The sequence below is a fragment of the Phaethon aethereus genome (genome assembly GCF_964289735.1).
Source record: "Phaethon aethereus genome assembly, chromosome: Z".
NCBI lineage: Eukaryota > Metazoa > Chordata > Aves > Phaethontiformes > Phaethontidae > Phaethon > Phaethon aethereus.
The window spans coordinates 3,867,008-3,888,311 of record NC_138577.1 but is presented as its reverse complement, the minus strand read 5'-3'; the positions used below and the strand labels follow the sequence as shown (position 1 = coordinate 3,888,311).

Genomic DNA, 21,304 nt, shown 5'->3' with positions numbered 1-21,304 from the left:
ATTTATAGCGCTTCACTATCGGTTTTATTAAAAGATACTTTAAAAACTGTAAAAAAATCTAAACAGTATTAAAGAAACTAACATCAGCAATAGCAGCATATTCTGTGTTATTCTACACAACGTTCAACTGGCCAACAGAAATAGTAAACTATTCCCATGTAGAATAAATAAAACTATCCTGAACTTGATTAGCTCTGTCCTAATTCAATTATATAAATTACTTCAACAAAAAAGCCAGTTTTCATTTTATAGTTACGTACTATAGATCATTATGACAGCAACCAGACTTTCTTTTTCATACCATTTTCCTTTTAACAGCCCCTCAGAATGTTCACAGGAATCAAATTTAAGCTCAGTTATATGAATATTGCCAGTGGAAACAAGTTTACAGGAAGCAATAAGTCATTCCATAAATGTACCCATCCAGAGAAGATATTGCTTTTCATACTACTTTTGACACAGAATAGGTTCTTTTAAAATTTTATGATGATACATGTATAACAGTTTTCAATGAAACACATTACTAGCTATTGATGACATTAAATCAACCAAACCAGAGCATTCATAAGTTCTCAGTTAGTTTAAAAAAACCCCAAAACTATGTCAAGAATTTGATCTCGATTGCCAGGAAACAGTATCCAATAAATAAAAGGGGCACGTTAGAACTAAGAATTCTTGAGAACAACCCTCTATCCTAATAAAAAAAAAAGTCCTGGGTAAAGGTGAATGAATTTAAGAGTTCAACCTGCCAAAAACTTAATGGTTAAAGGAATATAAAACCTCCCCCCAAATAAAGTGAATAACCCAGGGGTATTGATGTGGCTTCACAGGTTGTCATGCAGCAGCTGAGCGCCACTGAACAGCCCTGTGTATGCTGTCAACCTGCGTAAAGCTAACGAAAGGTGAAAGTCAACAGCTAAAACTTGAAGAGATTTAAGTGTATGGATAAAGTATATGTGACACCAAGCACACTGCCTGCAAGCTGAGCTATCTGAATAGCCCAAGCTGTGCTAGGGCACTACTGTGTCCCAAGCAAGACCCTCTGCAGAAGGGCACTGTCGGTACAGCATCGCACCCGCGGCTACCTGATATACAGCCTGGAACCAGCCTTCTCAAAAACCAAGCAAGCACTGAAACAAGTCTGCAGCTTCCCATATATGCAAGTCTCATGAGAGTGTTTACATTAACCAGTTTCTCCTCACACTTGCAATATAAGAATCCAGTTAGCAGATCAACCTAGTTAGCAATTCAGGTGCTTCTCTGAGCTCTAAGAAAGATGACTCCAGCTAAACAGGATTTCTCAAGTGCTACAAAGTTTGAGGGAACTCCAGCAGACTCTTGGATAAAACCGACCTGTAAGTAGGCCAGTTATTTATATTTTATGAAATTATGAAGCTTTCTAAAATTTATCTAATCTGAAGGAAAGAGTATCCTTCTCCCCCTGCCCCTTAAAGTTAATTACGTTCCAGCAGCTGAGGAACATCTCAAGACTCCCAGAAGACAATGTGCTATTACTGCTCTTCTACAGGCTGGCTGGAGGGAAAACAAGTTTGGGAAAGTCAACTTCTAAGCAGTCACAGCGACTTAATGCTTCATTTTCATCAGTGCATACTTAGAAGTAAGAACAGATACAGACCTTGCGTGTTCTTGAAGGACATAACAGCTTGCCTGTAGGGATTCGGCGTATCTGGAGCATCGGTCAGATTGGCCAAGACCAGCAGAAGCAGTAGACTCTGGTTAGCTAGAGGGGAGCACTGCTCCAGCTGCGGCGTTGGTTTACTCCCCACCCCACCTAACGTGAAGACTGTCCACAGGCCAGCTAGAGAGAAAAGGCAAAAAATATTAGGTCTGTTGACATTTTAATGAACAAAACTCCTTTAGAGGAAAAGACAGCATCTGACACAGAGGTAGAAAGAAGAAGGAAAAACAATTCACCCCCGTACAATGAGATGACAGGTCTGGCTACTCAGTTTCTCAAAATGAAAATTTCAGGAGTAACACAGCAGTGTTCCCCAGTGAGAATTGAAAGATTACTGGAAATACAAGAAAATTAAGTCATAGGAATACAGGAAATTAGGAGAGGTAAAACAAAAGCATATGTTTGAAGGGGAGAACCTTAAACACAGAGCAGATACCATCTGAAGGATTCACGCAGCAATCCCGATAATGCCAACACATTAAGAGAGGAAAAGGCGCGTGTATGTTGCCTTTTTAACAAAACCCACCTGGTCCATCATGCAGCATTTTTCTCATGTATTCTTTTTTTAATAAACTCAGCATATTTTAGGCAAAACACTGTAACAAACACTAATACTACTTAAACTAGAACCTCCAGATTAAGAGTCCGGTGGAGATCATCATCATTACTCATTATTGTGGGTAGACAACATCATAGCAAATAATAAGCTTCTTGGGAAAAAAGACAGGATCAACAGCAATTTCAATTTAAATTTTAAGGTATTATTAAACCCAGCCTCATATTTTTGCATTCCTATAGAAGATGAAACAACTCAAAAAAGCACTCCAGTTGGAAGTACTTAAAACTGCTCTGAAATTCCTTTCTGAAGAGTTTGCATATAAGATGTAAAGGTGTGGAAGTACAAGCTGTTTGCAATAATTTGAAGTTAAAAATCTAGTTAAAAAGAAATCAAAGTTTGAAGTGAAAAATCACTACCGATACCGTCAAAAAACCAGACCAATTGATTCCTCTTCGGTAAGCAAGTTTGTTGTTGTGTCACAACTGCCTCGAAAATACACATGTAACAAAGCACCAAAACTTTACTCATTAGACTCACAAAAATTTATTAGGTACAAAAACATAAATAGCTCATCATTCCACACCAACTCTTACTTCTTTGCTCACTAACTGTAGTAAGAAGGCATGTGAGAGGACCCTCCCCTTTATGTAGGTGCATGTATATGGTGCATGTACAGCTCCAGTATTGAGGTTGCACCTGAAAGCTGCTCGTTAAACCTCTCATTATCATACTGTTTAAACTTTGATGTTAAGCCTGAAACGCAAGCAGATTCATTTCCATACTTAAACCTTACAGCATTAAAAAAAAAATGTGCCCCAATACTAAACTACCACATTTGAAATTCCTGTTCCTAACTACAACAGTGTTGGTGAACTAAGTTAACCAGCTTTGTGCCCAAATACCAGTTAAATGGAACACTGGAAGGGAGAGGGGCAGCAGAGGAGGATTTGATGACTCCCCTCAGCCATCTCCAGCAAGTCCATAAACCCTCATTTCCTCGCCACCACTCATGAGGCTATTACACTGTGGGGGGGAAGAGAAGCACCAAAGCTGAAGCAGATGCTGCAGACTCAGCATTCCCAGGGAAAAAATCAGGGGAAAGGATAAAACTTGCCCCCTGCCCCCTCCCTCTCCCCCCCCCCCCCAGCTATGGTGATAAGTGACAACTTCAGTGTCCCTGGGTATCTACCCTTATCACATCTGGGCTCCTGATCCATTCCCAGGCGAAAAGAAGCAGCCCCTCCCAATCACATCGGATTATGTCCACCCCAAATGCCTGTTTAGCACCTGATTTTTTTAAGCATATCTTGAAATTTTATGAGCATTTTATCAAATTACTCAATTAGTAGTTCAAATTTTGAATTATAGCTCTGGAGCCCTCGGCACAGGAGAGACATGGACCTGTTGGAGCAGGGCCACAGGAGGCCCCAGCAACGCTCCGAGGGCTGGAACCCCTCTGCTGGGAGGACAGGCTGGGAGAGCTGGGGGGGTTCAGCCTGGAGCAGAGAAGGCTCCGGGGAGACCTTCCTGCAGCTGCCAGGGCTGAGAGGGGCTGAGGAGAGAGATGGGGACAGGCTTTTTAGCAGGGCCTGTTGCGACAGGACAAGAGGTAACAGCTTTAAACTGAAAGAGGGCAGATTCAGACTGGATACAAGGAAGAAGTTATTTACGATGAGGGTGGTGAAGCCCTGTCCCAGGTTGCCCAGAGAGGTGGTGGATGCCCCATCCCTGGAAACATCCCAGGTCAGGCTGGACGGGGCTCTGAGCAACCTGCTCTGGTTGCAGATGTCCCTGCTCACTGCAGGGGGGCTGGACTGGATGGTCTTGAAAGGTCCCTTCCAACCCGAACTATTCTGTGATTCTATGATTATACAGAATAACAATACACATACAGTAAGGAATAATCTCCACTTTAAAAAGACCCCCAAATTCTCATTTCCTTTTTTTATTAATGCCTAAATTCAAAATTAATTATAAGACACTGTGTTAAAGACGACAGAGAAAGTTTACTTTTCAATCTTCTAGTTTGCGAGATTCAAGGTGCACAGGACAAAAACCTGTAAGTCATTTGAATACAAAACATGAGTATAGTATAACCAACTAGAAGAATTTGAAGTACTCTTAGCCCTACAAAACTTCACACCAGCCAAAAAGTATTTTTCTTTGAATGTAATTATATAGTCAGATTTTGTAATAAACCAACGCTCCCTTCACCAACACAATTGCAAGGCAATTACTGCCATGTCAAGGGCAAGGGAACTAATGCCATTCACTGTTAAGCAGCTTGAAGGAGTTCTTATAATAAAAAGCACTATAATTACAGCCGCCCTAGCAAAAGTTTCATGTCATATTAATAATCCTTTATCACTGTGGTTTTGATCCACTGTCCTTAAGTCGCAACGAAGCTGAATAAAAATGCTGACCATGAAGTCAGCTTTTAAACTCATATGAGTTATCTGCATGTTACCTGCCAGGGTAACTTATTTAAAAAAACACCTCATACATTAAATAACCATGTATTTATCATCATTTCTTAAATCAGTTGAAGTTTGGTACATTTTCTCTCCAAGTTTAGTGTAGTTCTCATTTTTTATTTTCCACCACCCCACCCTTCTGTTGCTGGCATCTGCCATTACTACACCTTTCCTCAATAGTTTGGAAAAGAAGGATATGGCCAAAATACTGGTAAGTTGAATCTTCCACCAAGGAGAATGAGGTAATTATGTCCAAGAGAAATCTGCACATTGATATATGACCCAAGTAACCTCCTGAAGTTCTGTCCTTGTTGGCAAGTGTACGCCTCCAGAAAAGCAATCCCACGCTAATGGGTTCATAATACTCCCTTCAGTTCCAAAATGCAATGTCAACTAGGTGCTAAGTATTGCTTGGTGCTCCCAATATACTCAAGTTAAGAGACATTTCTAAGGAGATCTTTGTTTCTGATCATTAATGGCAGATTAAAGTCCTAAATAGATAGAGGTTAGAAGGACAGAGAGATGAAAGTAGTCGGTGTTTCTACTTGTATTCTATATATTCACAATACTTGAAATATTATTTGGCTACACCTGGTTTTACATTAAGGTACATTTCAAAATTAAGCGATATTTAAACTTTTTAGCAAATGAAAAAAACCTGAAGTTATGTTGCAACCCCTTAGAAGCTCTCCTCACCATCTTCTTTTCAGGTCTAAAGTCACAGTTAACAGAAAAGTAAACGTATGATGAATATACACTGATACAGAAAAAGTGCCCAGCATCACATTTCAGATTCTGCTTCATCAGAACACCACAGTAAAAACAGAATAAAAGGAAGAAAATCCCATGTTTAAAATTCCTGTTTAAGCACAGGCAAAGTCAGCTGCAACTGGCATCATTAAAAGCATGGAATAAAATTTGCCTCGACACTTTAAGGTATAGTGCTTGATTTTTTCACATTTAAATTTCACTTCAAGTTTCATTTACTTCTATTCATTTGTCATTTTAGTATATATCTCAAGGGAAATACGAATTACAAAAGTTTTCTTAAAGCTTTCTGTATCTCTGCGCAGTGGCAAAGATGAGCTACAGTTCTCAAAACTAAACAACTGAGCTGTGAAAAGAATGAAGGGGGTGGCTTGCCTGCAAGAGCATGACCCAAAGTGCTTCTGAAGCTCTGTAAACTCTGAAAAAGCACTACAATACCAAATACGACCTTTCCAGTACTAGTTGTAAGTGATGAAGTTAATAATCCCTAACTCTTTTAAAAGTCTCTTCAACGTTTATGTATTTGCAACACTTATTCCATCTGTAGAATTTACTGTTTTCTGCAAAATACTTGTAATCTATTTTTGATTGCAATTCTTTAATATAACTTTATTTCTTGACTAAATTCCACATGGAACCACATTACTAGAATTTTTGTCAATTAGAGAAATCTTAAAATTGTGTCAATTATTTGTGGCAAATAAACAAATACTTGGAGAAGGAACAGACTGCTTTTACCTTTAAAACAGAATAAGCAGATCCCTTTTTAACTTCTCTTCCACAAAACTACCCATCACAGCTTCTTTTTTCCCTATTCATACAATTCCGTGGAAGGCACAGCAAGGAAAGGAGGTCTTGCTGAAGAGGAAGATATGTTTTTTTGCAATAGAGAATCGGAGGTCTTCTGCAAGATGGCCAGAAACGCTGTTCACAGCCATGAAAACAAACCCAGGATTTTAATCTAGTCTGACAGTCTGTGGAACAAGACTTAATGGCAAAATGAAGTTACGACACATTCATCAAAAAAGAACTTTCCTTCACCACACTTATTTAATGTAAACACCATTCTGCAGAAACCTCAGCCTCTGCTCTCTCTTACACAACAAGGTTCACATTTGTACTTACCTGGAGAACCATTTAAATGCATTTAATTATTTTCATGCAATGAAGCAAAATTTTAAGAGCTTGATTTTAAAGACATTTTCAAACCAAAAGATAGGTAGGAACGCAGAAGGTACTTTAAAAATTTACTCATTATAAAGCATTGAAATTTATAGCCAACTGAAGTTCTAGCACTGCATACCATCATTTCAAGTTAGTCTATCAAACAAACTGTGAGCTATAATCAGGTTGCGAGCTTTCTTGGGATATTTGTTAAACTAGTTGTAATTCTTCCACAAAACACGACTTATTCACTTTTCCACCTTCAGTGCAAAAGCTTCGAAAATAAACCCTCCGAGCGCTCTCCCTGCCATGCATTAAATTAATGCAGAAGGAAACTGGTGTTACTTATTTCAAAGCATCTTTCTGGGAAAAGGAGAAATTAAAAAATTATTTAACAGCAGTTGCAAAATGCAATCTTATCAATAATTGAACTTCAAGTTTTCCTTTGAAGGGCCTATCCTTCATTAAACATAGGCATTCAATTCCAATTCATGCTGGCATAGCCTTTTAGAGTAGGCTCATTTCTCACTGGAGCTTGGTAAGAGAGCAGACCCTTTCCTCATTCCACCGTACACACAACCCAAGCCCCATCATACATCGTTAGCAACCTGCCAGTGAGTTTTATTGCTTTTAGTTGTTTTTTAGGTTTTCTTTATTGCTTTTAGATTGAGGTGTAGCCCCAGGCTGCTTTTGAGACTGAAAAGGAAGAATTTTGGTGGCTCTTCAAAAGATCTTTGTGATCTCTTCCTGTCATTTTAACATTTCCAAAATGACAATCCTGCTGCCTTGTTGCAAAAATGGAAAGAACACAAGTAGGTGAGGCTAGAGAAGTCGGTAAAAAGGAATTAAATATCAGAAAAAAAACCCTAACTACAGAACAAGCCCACCAAACAAAACAGATCTAACTTATGTCTCAGTCATCTGTTCAAATCAAGTCCTAGCTCCACACCCTGCTTTCCTACTTACAAAACTTTCAGCGTCTAGAAGATCATTCAATGCTGCAACAACAGCTAAGACAGCAGTAAATATAGCTTATGAAGAACTAAAGCAAAAGTGATTTTCACTGCATCTAATTGATACCATCATGTACTTCCTCCACCAAAAACAGTGAATAACATATTATTCAGAAACACTGTAATTACTATTTCATTCCTATTACACTCAAGCAGCAGCTTTGGGAACTTGAGGGTTGGTTGGGGTTTTTTTATTTAATGCTTGGTGTGTGTCACATTTCTTAAGTCAATTCAACGGTTCTCACATTGTGGTCTGATGAACACTTTCTGGTGGCCCATGGAGAGCTGGCAGTTCATGTTGTGCTGGCTCTTGTCCTTGTTTCCAGCTGCTACATTGTGTTAGCAGAAAGCTAAAAATACATAAATACTTTCCTACGATTACTTTTCCATGTAAGCAATTTCTCAAGTTGCCACGGGGATGTTATGTGATAATGAATGGGAGAGGAAAAAGTGGTCCATGGAACCATAAGCGGGAGAGGCTGGATCAGTGAGGCAACTTCTATATCAAGATGCAATTCACATAATGTCTCAAGTCAAAGTCATTTTATACTTTAAAAGCACATCCTTAACATCTCAGGTCTTTATTTAAGCAACTTAGAACTGCTAATTGTGAGGAGCACCGGGTAAACTTGCTTAAAAGACTATAAAAACAGCACCTACATTAATTTTAGGAAAGTCCCACTCTAAGTTTTTGGAAGATTAATTACAGCAAGAAGCTAGCAAAGCTGAAGTATGGGAAACATGGAGTAATTTTTATGTGGTTAATGAACTTGCATGTTAAGTATTGCATCCTCAAGCAACACTGAACTCATAAGGAGCATAAGCACACTGATGTATACACAAACCACAACCTCGGACTGAAAAAGTAGATCTGATTAGTGTCACTTTTTTAGGTAAGGAAATTATAAAACTCAGAAGCATAAAAATGGCTGTCCTAAATATTGCAGTAACTTTGTTTGCAGTAACTTTTTTATTGCAGTAACTTTTTTAGCTGACACAAGTCCTTATAAATGATACAATACAAGTAACAGTTTTTAATTTTCAGCAATACTTTTCATGCTCTCCACTGTCTGGCTTTACACTAACAGAATTGACCCAAGCTAGCTTGCAGCAAAGAAAGAAACGCATTTTAAAAATGACTACAAAATAATAGTTTCTGGGCGATGCACAGTCTAGCAAAATAAATTCACATTTTAAATATTGGTAGGGTAGCTGGTTTCTAAGTCATCAGCAGGCTGCAGCAAGAATTCACACGCGAGAGGGAGTAAATCGAAAAGCTTGTGTGCAGTGCTGTAAGCATTTTGAGACATCAGCTATATACCAGTCCATCTTGACTCCATTTACTGTTTCGAATATAGCAATGGTAAAAGAATTTATATCAGAGTAAATGCACGATCAGTTGAAACGGCACATCTAGGCTTAAAATCCTACCACTTAGTCCTAGATCCAAAAAGTGCTGTGCAAAGCCAAAGACACACGTGTGTCAACGATTTACATAATGGATTGTCATGGTCTTTATTTCTGGTGCTTTATTACTATTATACTCTATTTTCAGTAGTTAATTCCTAAATACTACAGAAAAGTGGCTGCATTTCTATAGAAAGCTCAAAAGAGCTGTTTGGGTGAAAAATGTGAAAAATGTACTTAGAAAAACATGCTAGAAGACATGTTTTGAAGAAAAGTTATTTTCTTCTCATCAAGTCAGTGTAACAGAACCACTAAGACTGGCTCGTTGAAATACACGACTGAGTACGACTTATTTGAGGGAGGTTTTTCACACCTAATAATACTATTCTAAAGGAGATGATATTTCATCCTGCTCGCCAAGAACAGCAGAAGGTAGTCACTTCTGTGAAGCCAAGCTCTGCAACACAAATTCTGCTGCCTGCCCCACTCCTGCTCCCAGCCTCTCCAGGAACAGCCCAGTCCATGTGCAGGTGTGTTATCTGTATTTTTAAACTACAGCCCAGGCACCTGATTTTTGCCCGTCCCCATTGCTCCCGGCAATGCTGCAGCAGAACGGAAAAGCTGCGAGGAACAGCTGAGCTATAGGAGCCACTGGAAAAAACAAAAAGACAGCCCAGCAAATCTCCAGATGAACTCTCCGAAAGCCTCAGCACCGAGAAGCACCAACACGTCCGAGGAGGCCGGGGCCGTGATGTCATTAGCACTTTCTGGAAGCAGTTTTTCAGGACATGAATCATGGAAGCAAGTGAAATGGGAAGACGTATTAGGTAACTGTGTTCATCCCCGCCCCATGCAACAGTGTTCCCTCCAGTACATTTTGTTATTCTAGCCAGTCTAATTTTAAGGGACTAGTAATGGAGCTTGAACCACATCCTTCGGGAAGAGTGTTCCATAATCTAATAAACCTCAATGTTCAGATTTTTTCCCTAATATTCAGCCTAAGCATTACTTTGTTCAACTTCATCTACTTGTTCCTATAAGTGGTTCTACGTAATACCATAAAACATTTCTTCCCCAGTTCAGTGTTTACAGCCTTTAAATAAAAGGCACAGTCATGTCTCCTTTGTTGCCTAGCCAAATTATATACGCGGATTTTTTTTTTCCTCTTTTCTTTGAAAGTCTTTTCCACTTTGCTTCCTGCAATTAATCCCACCTCCAACGTTTCACGCAACCTCTCAAACGTCACCGCATTGAAAGAGATTACAAATACTAAACTGCATAGATTTAATAAACAAGCTTATTCTTCAGTTCACGGCAAAAATAGTGTTTATTTAATTTTAAATCTTTTATCCTTTTTTATCTCTAGATCTCAGGAGTTCTCTTACTGTGACATCTAAAATGATACCGGCCATTGTCAGGGCAGGAGCCCCATCTTTGCCCTTAGATTGCCTAACTCCTTTTTTCGTTTGAACTTCAAAAAAAGGAGAAGACCACCTTCTCCCAGGAGTTCAAAGCTCACTTACAGAGCTGCATTCCCATCAAGCTTTTGACACCGTAGCTGTATCAAGAATGAAACCCCCTATTTCATCTGAAAAACTACAGAAATATTTATCAACACCTTGAAACTATCTCACTGAAGTCATACATTTAACATTTCCAGACGGGATCTACTTCTCTTGCTTGCGCACAGATGCTGGAGAGTGGGATAGCTGTTAGCTGGAACCTCGGAAGACATTTTTGCTATCTGTAACACGAAGCTGAGGAGTAGGTGTATCTGGTGACAGACAACTTGAAGAATTAAGCAAAGCAAGTTACATACCACATTCCTGAATCAAAAGGCTAAGAAGTTGCCAAATAAAGCTGCAAACAACTCTAATAAACCATTCATTCCCTTCAAGCAATATATTCAAAAAACTGTAGAAACGGAACATCTTAAACGACGTAATCTTCACTTTTTTTTTTTTTAATTAGCTTCACTCCTGGCCCATTGCTGGAAACAACTATTTCAACTCCTTGGGACACAAGCAATACAATTTCTGAGATGGAACAATATTTCTGCTGCGCATTTGAAGACTGTCCAGTATAACTCAAGCTGAAAATGTGATCACAATATAAAAGAATAACAATAATAAAGGTTTTATGGTATTAGAGCATAATACCACATTATGACTATTGGGAACTTGGGAAACTAAACGCAAGCTAGAAGAGGAGGAAGAGAGGAAAATGTATGAGAAATGTGGGAAAAACAGCAATCCACTCAGTGTTGGATTCAATTTTACAACAACTGTCTGACTCAATCAGCTATCAGCCGTGGAACAGCAAACCAAGCCAACAACATCTCACAGTGTGAGACATTAAAAAGGAGTTGTTGGGTGTTGGGTTTTTTCAGACTTTTTTTGGTTTGGAGGTTTTGGGGGGGGGGGGGGGGGGGTTGGGGGAAGGGGTTGGTTTTGGTTGGTTTTTTGGTCTTTTTGTTTCCATTTGGGGAGGATTTGTTTGTGGGGTTTTTTAATAGAAAACTCCCCTGGCTTTTGCCCAGGGTACTGTCCTGGTACTTTATTGTTGTTGTGGTCGGAGTGGGAGGGAGCACAGTGAATATGTATAATCCTACTGACAGTGGGATTTTCAGTAATGTTTTTTGTCAACACAACCAGACAAAAATGCAGAAGAAACAAACATGGAAACATGTTCAAAAAAATATCCTGACAAAGTGAAAACAACACTTACTTGTGGCATTGATTGATTTTGATAATAAAATGATCAAGCTAGTCCACTGAACAGAAACACTACCAGGACCAAACCTATGCCTCAGAGAAACCAGAGGAAGAGAATGGAAAAGACAGAGAAGTTTTAAAAGTTCGGTAAAAAGGAAGAAATAATTTTTCAGAGCTGGAAGGGACCTCAGGAGGTCATTGGCCCAACCTCCTGCTCCAAGCAGGGGCAGCTACGGGGTCACACCAGGTTGCTCAGGGATTCATCCGTCTAAGTCTTGGAAACTTCCAAGGATGGAGATGGCACAACCTCCCTGGGCAGCCTGCCCTGCTGCTTGACTGTCCTGATGGTCCTCACACAAATATTTCCACAGGATTCCAGGATCTTTTATTTTCTTTTCAAACTAATTCTGCATTTATAACATGGAAAAAAATTCCCCTTCCAATCCTACACGCATTTAAAACAGGATTAAGGGAGAAGGAAGACAAACAAGTTTTCACAAGCACAAAATAAATTTTTCAGAAAGAAAAATAAGATGTAGTGACACTGATTTCTTATAGTTTCACACTCATTCCTCCCTCTACCCTCAACAGATCTGTAGTCAGGATTGTTGGGGAAATTATTTTTAAGATGCCTGCATGCTCAGAGAGGAGGTATTTTCAGTTAAAGAACACCTTTAAACCTAGTGCTGGCTCATGCAGACATTTAAAACACATGAAATACTAGCTTCACTTACCAGTATCAAGGTTACTTTTACTGCTACAAAACCAGCAAGTCAAACACTTGTCAGCTGTACTTGTCAGCCGTTATTTCTTTTGCAATGAAGTCGCTAGGCATTTATCAGCGATCTGAGCTGCATCTACCTCTGCGCAAGGCACTGTAATATGCACATGAGGAAAGCATGCATCCATTTTAAGATTTTACAATAGAGAACAGAAGGAAAAATAGAAACCCTGAAAGAAAGCTATGGAGAACAAAACAGATGAAGAAGGTTAATTACATCTAGTATATCATATAATAGTTAGGAATGATTAAGGAATGTATAGTGTACTCCCTCAAGGTGAACTTATGATACTAGTCTAGCTGTGAACAGCTTGAATATTTTAACAAAGATCACGGAGTAACATGTGATTTTTCTTGGGAAAAAAAATCTATAATGATCACTTTCACACCACCCTGGCCAATAACGCCTACACAGCCATCTCAGCGCTGGGCAGGGAAACAGCGTACCAGGAGAAGTGCTCCACATTGTAGGTTCAGAGACGGCGTAATGGTACGACAATACTCTGAATTTAACTGAACTCTGGAAAATTAAAAGTGAGTAGTCTTTCAAGGGTCGGGTGTCCAAAAGTGCTCCATCCACCACATACAGACATTTCCACGAGAAGCTACCTCCCTTCATGTACTGCAGAAGAGGTTTTAGATCTTCAAGTAACGCTCTTGGTAGAGCATGAAGTATGAACCATAAGAACAACTGGAGCTGCTCACTGCCAGACATTTCTGGAAGTCTGATTGCTATTTACTGGAGAGTTGCAGCCAAAAGTTTTTAAATAGCTCCTAGCATACTGCAGAATACTCTCTTGATTTATCCCGATAACCTTGTCCTCAAATTATTTTTGGTTCACTATGCACTCACAGAATTGCAAGTATTTGTTATCACAAATTTATGCACACCTTGATTAACCTCCCTTTCAGAGAGAGGGAAGAGAAACCTCTAAAGCCCACTTAACAGAACACGGCTGCCAGCATGAATTCCTCTCCATAGCAAAAAGGCCAAATGCTACTTAAATATTTTTTTAATGTAGATAGATACATTTTGGAGTTTATATAGGTATATGTAAATGACATTTTATATAACCATAACATTTATTCATATAAATGATCAAATGTAATCTACTTATAATATATGATATATTTGATAATTTATATATCAACTACAAACATATAAATAAGGCAGAATCATGAAGTACTCATCATTTACTAATACCCATTTGTAACACAAGCATTAAATGCAAATTTTCTCCAAGTCTGGGATTCTCCTATGGGCAGTTTGCTGGTATTCCACACAAACGGGCTCCGCTGCACTTCAAACACAACATAATGCCTAACTTAAAAATGTGGTGTTCGGTTACCGAAACAAGCAGTAGAAGAAGTTTCTAACATTTTCTCATTCTTCTCCTGCTGCAACGCTGATCCGTTCCAATCACAAACCACAAGATACACAAGCAGATACAGATGTTCACAATTTTAGGAAACTGTAAAAATTATGGTTGTCCACACTGTGCCTCAGCTCCCTTCTCATTTATGCAGATGATACCAACACTGGCTCATGGCCATCCATTTTTTCTGTGTCTTAGATGATCTACTACGATAAGTGAGAGCACTCAAATTTTACTCATTGCAGGGCGGCTGCACTAGATGACCTTTAAAGGTCCCTTTCAACCCAAACCACTCTATGATTCTCCTTTTTACTAACTATCTATTTCTTGGATTCCAGTATTATTTTTTAAATAGTGCTAATCAGGGTATCAGATATTAACTACTCCTTTTGAAGCAGTACTCTCAGAAGAACTTCATCCCTACATAGAGGGGGAAGAAGAAATTTCAGGCTACCATTGCCAGAGGTGACCCATAATATTGCTAGACAGAACAAGGCATCCAACAACTGACTTTTCCAGAGCAGTTAGAACTTTATATCACTTAGCAAGTTTAACACGCTGCTCCAGTTGACTTGCAACTGCAGGCATTCAATTCAAAATGAACCGGTTTCTTAAGTGAGACATGAGGACATGAGGCACATGAGCTAGTGGCTCCTGGGAAAGTGTCCCTCTAAAACGATCTGCCTACCATCCAAAAAAAAAAAAAAAAAAAAAAAAAGGAGGCAAGGAAGAACTAATTTTTTTCTGGACTCAGTTGCCTAAAACAAGATAATTTTCATCTTTCTGTTCCCCCTTACTTGTTGAACATATGCAGCTTGGTTTCCATGGCAAGTATAATGACAAGACATATCCCAATTCTGTAACAAGAGGACTTCAGAGATCATTCTTGCCGCCACTCGAGGGGTCAAATCCAGACGTATGTTCAAGTCCAATATTCAGGCAACAAGAAGAGCCAGATTTCCCATGGCAAAATTCAGCATCTATCTGTGTTTAACCAGGCAAGAACCAAGCGACTGCGATGGAGCAGGATGAGGTAAGGGGTAAATTCACTGCCTGAACCACAACCGGACTGATCAGCAGACCTGCTGGACCTGGCTCTGTGAGGATGCACCTCTCCCCCTGGTCCAAGTTTTAATTATTCCCTCCATCCCATCACTGAATTGCATCTTGACAGCTAAACCTCAGCCTCTTCCCCAGCCTCTTCACTCTCTTCCTTCTATTGAAATAAGTGCCGTTTGCTCCTTTCCACAGCCTGCTGTGCATATGTCAGATAAAGATTCCAACCTCCTATTTCTTGTCCCAAACAAAACTAAGAAGGAATAGCTAACACAGTAAAGTCATCACAGATCTGCTGCTTCCTTGCTAGGCCTAAGTTTTACTCTGCCAAACTTGCGAAGTATCTGCAGCAGTTCCAACCAGCTTCTCTACCAGAACCTTCAGAACATTTAAAAGCAACTAAATAAAAGTCCAAATATAAGTACAGTTGGAAAACTTGGCACTACACAGTTTGGGAGTGCTCTGGCTGCCGCCCTAATTTCTGAGAAGACTTGCTCACGCTCCTTGGACCCCACCATGATGCACACATGCAATGGGCATGTTGTTTTTTAATCCACCCCAGCCCGTCCCTATTTTTGCTGTAAGCTGTAACATTTTGTAATGCAGTGAGATAACTTCCTCCTCTAAACTACCTGCTGTACCAAGGAAGAGAAAGTCCCCCAGTGTTAATACTCTTGCTTGAAACCTGGTCCACCAGCAACTGAATGAAGCAACTGCAGGGAAAGTCCCCTGGAACCGTCTCTCAAACTCGACGAGGGGTGCCGCATCCCAAACCTCGCTGGCATGACACTCCTGGAACCCACTTCATGAAAACTCAACATTCAGACAATTTTGCTGCCAGTTTTTCAACAAATTTCTGCTCAACCTATGCAAACAGCAAGTTTCAGAACTTTGTAACTTTGCCAGATTCAGTAAACTTTAAGAGGGATTGCAAATGGCACATCTTTGTCCGCGGTTTCACTCCCTGAAGTCCCCCTCCCAAATCTCAAGAGCCTGTTCCAAGACATGAACGCTCTAAAACGCCTCAATAAAACAGATGTAAGAATTCAGCATTGGTTAAATAACATTTTTCCCTAACCTCATTCTCAGAAACAGAAGAACTGTTTTCAATTAAAGCAGTGCCAAAAAAAAAATTTAAAAAACTACTCAGCCTAAGGAAGATACTCAGCATGAAAAGTTTCATCACAACTCAAGTTTGAAAAATAAAAAATTATGAGCAATTGATAATTGTATTTCACTACAGCAAGTGCTATATAGGCTTATCTATAGGCATCAATACCAGCCATATGAACATTATTAAAGTGATACTTCTAATGACAAAGCATTGAGAAAAGTGGCAGTCCTGAAGAATGAAGTCCTACCCCTAGAACAAGCGTACCACGGGCAAACCAGGGCAAAATTTTTCATTATCTTGACTAGCAGAAAATGCCGCCTCAGCTGAAAGAATCCAATATCCCTGCTCATTCTTCAGAGCAGGACATAAATTACTGCCAATGCTGATGAGCTGTTTTATGTTAGCACCTGCCCTTTGGCTTCGGTCTCTGAACTGAAATCAACTCCAGAGGCATCAGACAGTAATGAGTTTTTGTCACCAGACACCCCGCTTGGATTCAAACCAACAACGTGGAGCTGCAATACACAATACCCTATTTGAAGTCCTCTTAGGCATCTAATACCTATTAAGTTGCATGTCTTTTGGGTAGATGGCCAGCTTGGAGGGAATGGTGTTGGGCAAGGTTTTGGGGTATCAAATTTGCTGACTACAAAAATACAACACTATGGGGGGAGAAAAAGGCTGACTAAGTATTACTAACTCTGCTTGTATATACACACTTTTATGAGAGATAAATTTTCCAACAAAAATTGATAGTTAACGTTGAAATTATACAGAAACACGTGCTAACACTCATCCACTTTACTAGCAAAGACTAAAATGACATATAATGTATTAAGAAAGTTTGGTTCCAAATAGTGATTTGCCAGTTGTTATTAACGTACCTTATGGCACAAATTGCATAAAGATTTGTGTTTACCCCAATATGAGAAGTTACTTTTAGTAGAGGCGCTTTGCCTTGTTCCTAGCATGCAGGTTCAGTTCCAAAATGTTTCATCTTCAGTACCCAAAAATGTTTTACCACACGGCAAGGGACTCCTTTAGGCTTTTCCTGTTCATAAGGATTTGCAATAGTGCCAAGCCATAAACAGTAAAGTGTTTGCTCTCTGGGAGCACAATTAGGAAATACTGAGAACTACCCTTGACTGCCTTCTCTGCTACCATCTACAATAGGTGCAAGCCCGTGCTTTTGAAGAAGAGAATTTAATATAACTCCTTAATGTAACCTATAATATAATTTTGATTCTACAGAAGACTAACACAAACATGAAAAATGCCGATTTGAGCCGCAGGACCACCATCGAGGGTGACAGCTTGGCACCAGTGCCTCCAGGGCTCTGACACTCGTGTTTGAAAAGTCCCTCAGATTTTCATGGAGGTCTCTCTTTGCCAAAACGATTTGGCAAGCCCTACCTAACCAAGCAAACCCTACCTAACCGAGCAAACCCTACGTTGTCTACAAGCTCTGTAGGTCTTCAGCACCAGCAGCTGCCACTTGTGCAGAACAATCCTTTTCAGGCTACCTGCTTTTGAGTAGTTAACTGGAATATTGTAATATTTCTTGTGAAAACATTTCCGTTACCCCCAACATTCACTCAATATTTGCACAGCTATTACTCAGCTAGCTTCAGGCAAAAATCACCCATGCTGCCAAGCTGTTTGGTACGTACGTGGTCTCAGAAGCCACAACACGGGGAGCTGACAGCAGGACCTTGCGAGCGAGCCCTGCCTAGGGCTGGCACCAGCAAGGCTGGCCCACGGCTGCAGGCTGCCTTGGAGCCTGGGCACAACGGTGTCCCGACTGCCTGGAGAGCCAGCCGAGCTCTCCTTCCCGCTCCTCTCCTCCTTGGCTGCTCTCCTACCTCCCAGTCACCCTTACTGAGGTTGGTTGATGATACAGTCGCTTTTAACACACAATTTCAAGCTCTGTGAACTTAAATACCCATATACGAAAATATTCAATGGTACTTCTATATATCTATCAAAATTACAGTTGATCTAACAGTGTTTCACATTAATTATCCTACTATGGGGGTTCCTCAGGAATATTGACAGCGTGCTTCCTCAGAAGGGAAAAAAGGGTATTGATTGTCTACGTCCTAAATGCCACTTAGCAAAACAAAGAACTACTATTAGCAAGACCAGACAAAGAGAGACATCTTATAAAATAATCTGAAATTGTGTTAGTTGTGACTCTTACAGACATTATCACATGCAAACAGCATGTTTTATTAACCTTGAAGCAAGGCCTACCAGTTAAATCATGAGGATAAAGATCAGGACACGGGAATTGTATTCCTAGTTGTAATGTCAACTCATTGTATAATTTTAGTTAAGCTGCAAGCATGTTATTTCCTCTGTTTCCCCTATCTGTAAAAATGAGAATTTTCTACTCAATAAGGGCATTTACCTCTCAATGCCCTTGGCCTGAACGCTCTGTTAGGTCTTGTTCAGGTGCTGGACAATATCCGTTTATCATCTCCCCTGAGATCCCAGCTCAGCAAGGTACCTGAGCACAAGATTTCATTGGCTTTACCAAAACTACTCTCGTAGTTACAGCTTCCCATGGAGGCAGGGAGTGAAATAATATTTCTGGAACAATCCTTAGCCTTATAAGAGATTGCTGAATCTGGACCAAAGAACAATTATCAATGAGTAGTAAACTACCCAGCTTCTCAATTATTGCTTCAGAAAATAAAAACAATGTCGGGCTGGTGCAAGACAGGGATGGGACCGACAGCTGCAGCTGCAGTGAAAAATCCTGAGCTACCATCCCAATCAGCCAAGAGATGCCCAACTCAAAGAGATTATTATACATACATTGGAACAGATTATCTATTCATTGTGTGCATATATATCCACACGTATATATACGTACAATTATATACATATATAAAGATAATGTATAAATTCATAGAAAGACAGATCTTCTCTTGACAGATGTTCTGAGAATGCCTATTGCTGAGAGAAGCAGTTCCATAAATATAAGCTATTGAGGCCCAATTCAGAAGTCAGCTGTGCGTTACATGGATAAACCTTAAGCCAAAATTAAAATCATGCAAGCCGAAACATTTTTTCGAACAGTATTTTTATATTATCTACATATCTGCATTTATTTTAATATATTTACATATATTTTAATCTTTATGTAACATGATCTTTAGAGTTACAGAACAAATTATTCTTTTAACAAATTCTTCTTAACAAATTTTTATTTCTACTAGGTATTTTGATACCTACCAGGTGTATGTATATTTGTATACATACACACTAAATATATATCTATAGTATACAAGGTCATATATATATTTGTGTTATAAGTATATATTTATATTTTAAAAGAGTTGTTATATTTTATTTATATTATATAGTTTTCCTATCACATAAATACACACACACACAAAACTAGCGGGTATCAAACACCCGTCAACTGCTATGGTGCCTAAAAACATCTCCCATTCTTGGCAGAATTAATTCGACCCAGATTTTCCTTCCAGCTGAGAGTAAACTCTGCTGAAACCTCCCATAATTCTACTTTCCCTTCTCCTGCAGACAAGGAAAATCTTTCTTCAAGGTCATGATCTGACTTTCTTCCAAAAAACCAAAACCTCCACCAACCTCCCACATAGGTATTTCCACAAGAATTCTTAATTGAAGCCCGTTAACTATAAAATGTTCAGAGGATTCTTCCAGTTTCCAAGTATCTTATCAAAATTGAATTAATTTTGCCAGGTTAGCGAGTTCAACATTGACATAGCACCTACCCAAAAGATTAAGAAGCATGCAAGAAAACAGGCTCAGCTTACGAATTGCTTGTAGATGGCAGTAAGACAACTTAAAGTCACCACATTAAGGACTCAGAGAGGATGTGTATCAGATATTAGAGGCCCCAAACAGAACACAAAAGCACCGTGACTCAACTGCAGAGGAAGGAGACTGTTAAATGTGAAGTCTTTTCCAAATCAGGAAAGAAAAAGGTACATAAGCTTTGGCAAGTTCAATGCTAAACCATATCGAGTCAAGCCAAAAATAACTTAGGAGCAGCTTGCTAAAGGTATAAAAATTAACAGTAAAAGCTTTTTCGAACAAATCTGAAGTAGACAGCTCCTCAGAGAGGCCAAAAAGCAATGGAGGCGTTAAGGGAGCACTCCGAGGAGGTCAGACTCTAGTTAAATGAAGTATGTTGGGTGCATTTTCCAACACACTCTGGATGCACCATCAGCAGATCTGCTGCAAGACCAGTGGAAGGAGCAGTTGCTGTGGTGTCCCTGCTCAGCTTCTTTAGGCAATGGGTCACCTTTGATCAGATTAAGGCTCAACAGAAGGCTGCCTTTGGAGAAATAGTCTTCAAATGAAGGGTCAGGAGAAGATTTAGGAGAAAATTCAGGATAGCCACAAATCATCAAGACCAGAATGCTCATCTGGTAGTGCTAAAGTAACTCTACTATAAAATCCTCAAAGGGAATGAGTCTGTTAAGAGAGAAGCATAAGCTGGTAACTGCAACATCAATCCGTGAAGAGCTCCTTTGGATGCAGGACACGATGTCTCCGTACCATCACTGTAGGGAATGTATAAGCAGAGCAGTGACTACAAGCAGGAGACACATGGATAAATCGTGATTTTTGGGGAAGATTCAAATCAGACCTTTTGAAACTTTTTGAAGGAGTCAACAAACAGGAGTAAGAGCAACTTAGCTAATACAGAGTGCATGTCAAGGGGGTTTTTAATATAGCTTCGACCAAAACCAGCAGCCCCTTCCCTTTGCACATTTCTTCACATTTTCTATACCCTTCTAAATAAACCCCTCAATATTTGTGCAGCCACACAGGAAAATTAATTTCTTTAGCCAAGTTGAGGGGAAGGACAATTTTCAGCTAGCTCAATTCTCTGTGACAGCTCACCATGTGGCCACACAAATGCAAATCTAAGCAAAAAACAGAGAGGCAGAAACAGGCAGGCAAAAGTGGTAGCATGTGGTTTCAGCGTCTTTCAACAGCAGCTCATGTTGTTTCAATGTTGGATTGAAAGTGAATGTGGAATTGCACCCACTACAACTGCACTTCTGAGAGACTTTGTCTTTTTGTTTTTAAAAAAAAACCAACAAAACACAAAATCAAACTTTCGAAAGAATAAGAAAAGCATTCATAAGACTTAACAGAGACTAAATAAAGGAATAAA

General features: G+C 39.5%; 1 protein-coding gene across 2 annotated transcripts in view; it reads right to left on the bottom strand.

The window, feature by feature from the left end:
- LOC309415756 (dymeclin) overlaps positions 1–21,304 on the bottom strand; it is a gene marked incomplete at its 3' end in the record, with an annotated part of 207,666 nt that overhangs the window by 133,510 nt on the left and 52,852 nt on the right. For both annotated transcript variants that reach the window (XM_082013362.1, XM_082013363.1), the window contains exon 8: positions 1,633–1,819. In XM_082013362.1, the coding sequence (XP_081869488.1) occupies positions 1,633–1,819 (187 nt within the window). The remainder of the gene's footprint in view (positions 1–1,632; positions 1,820–21,304) is intronic.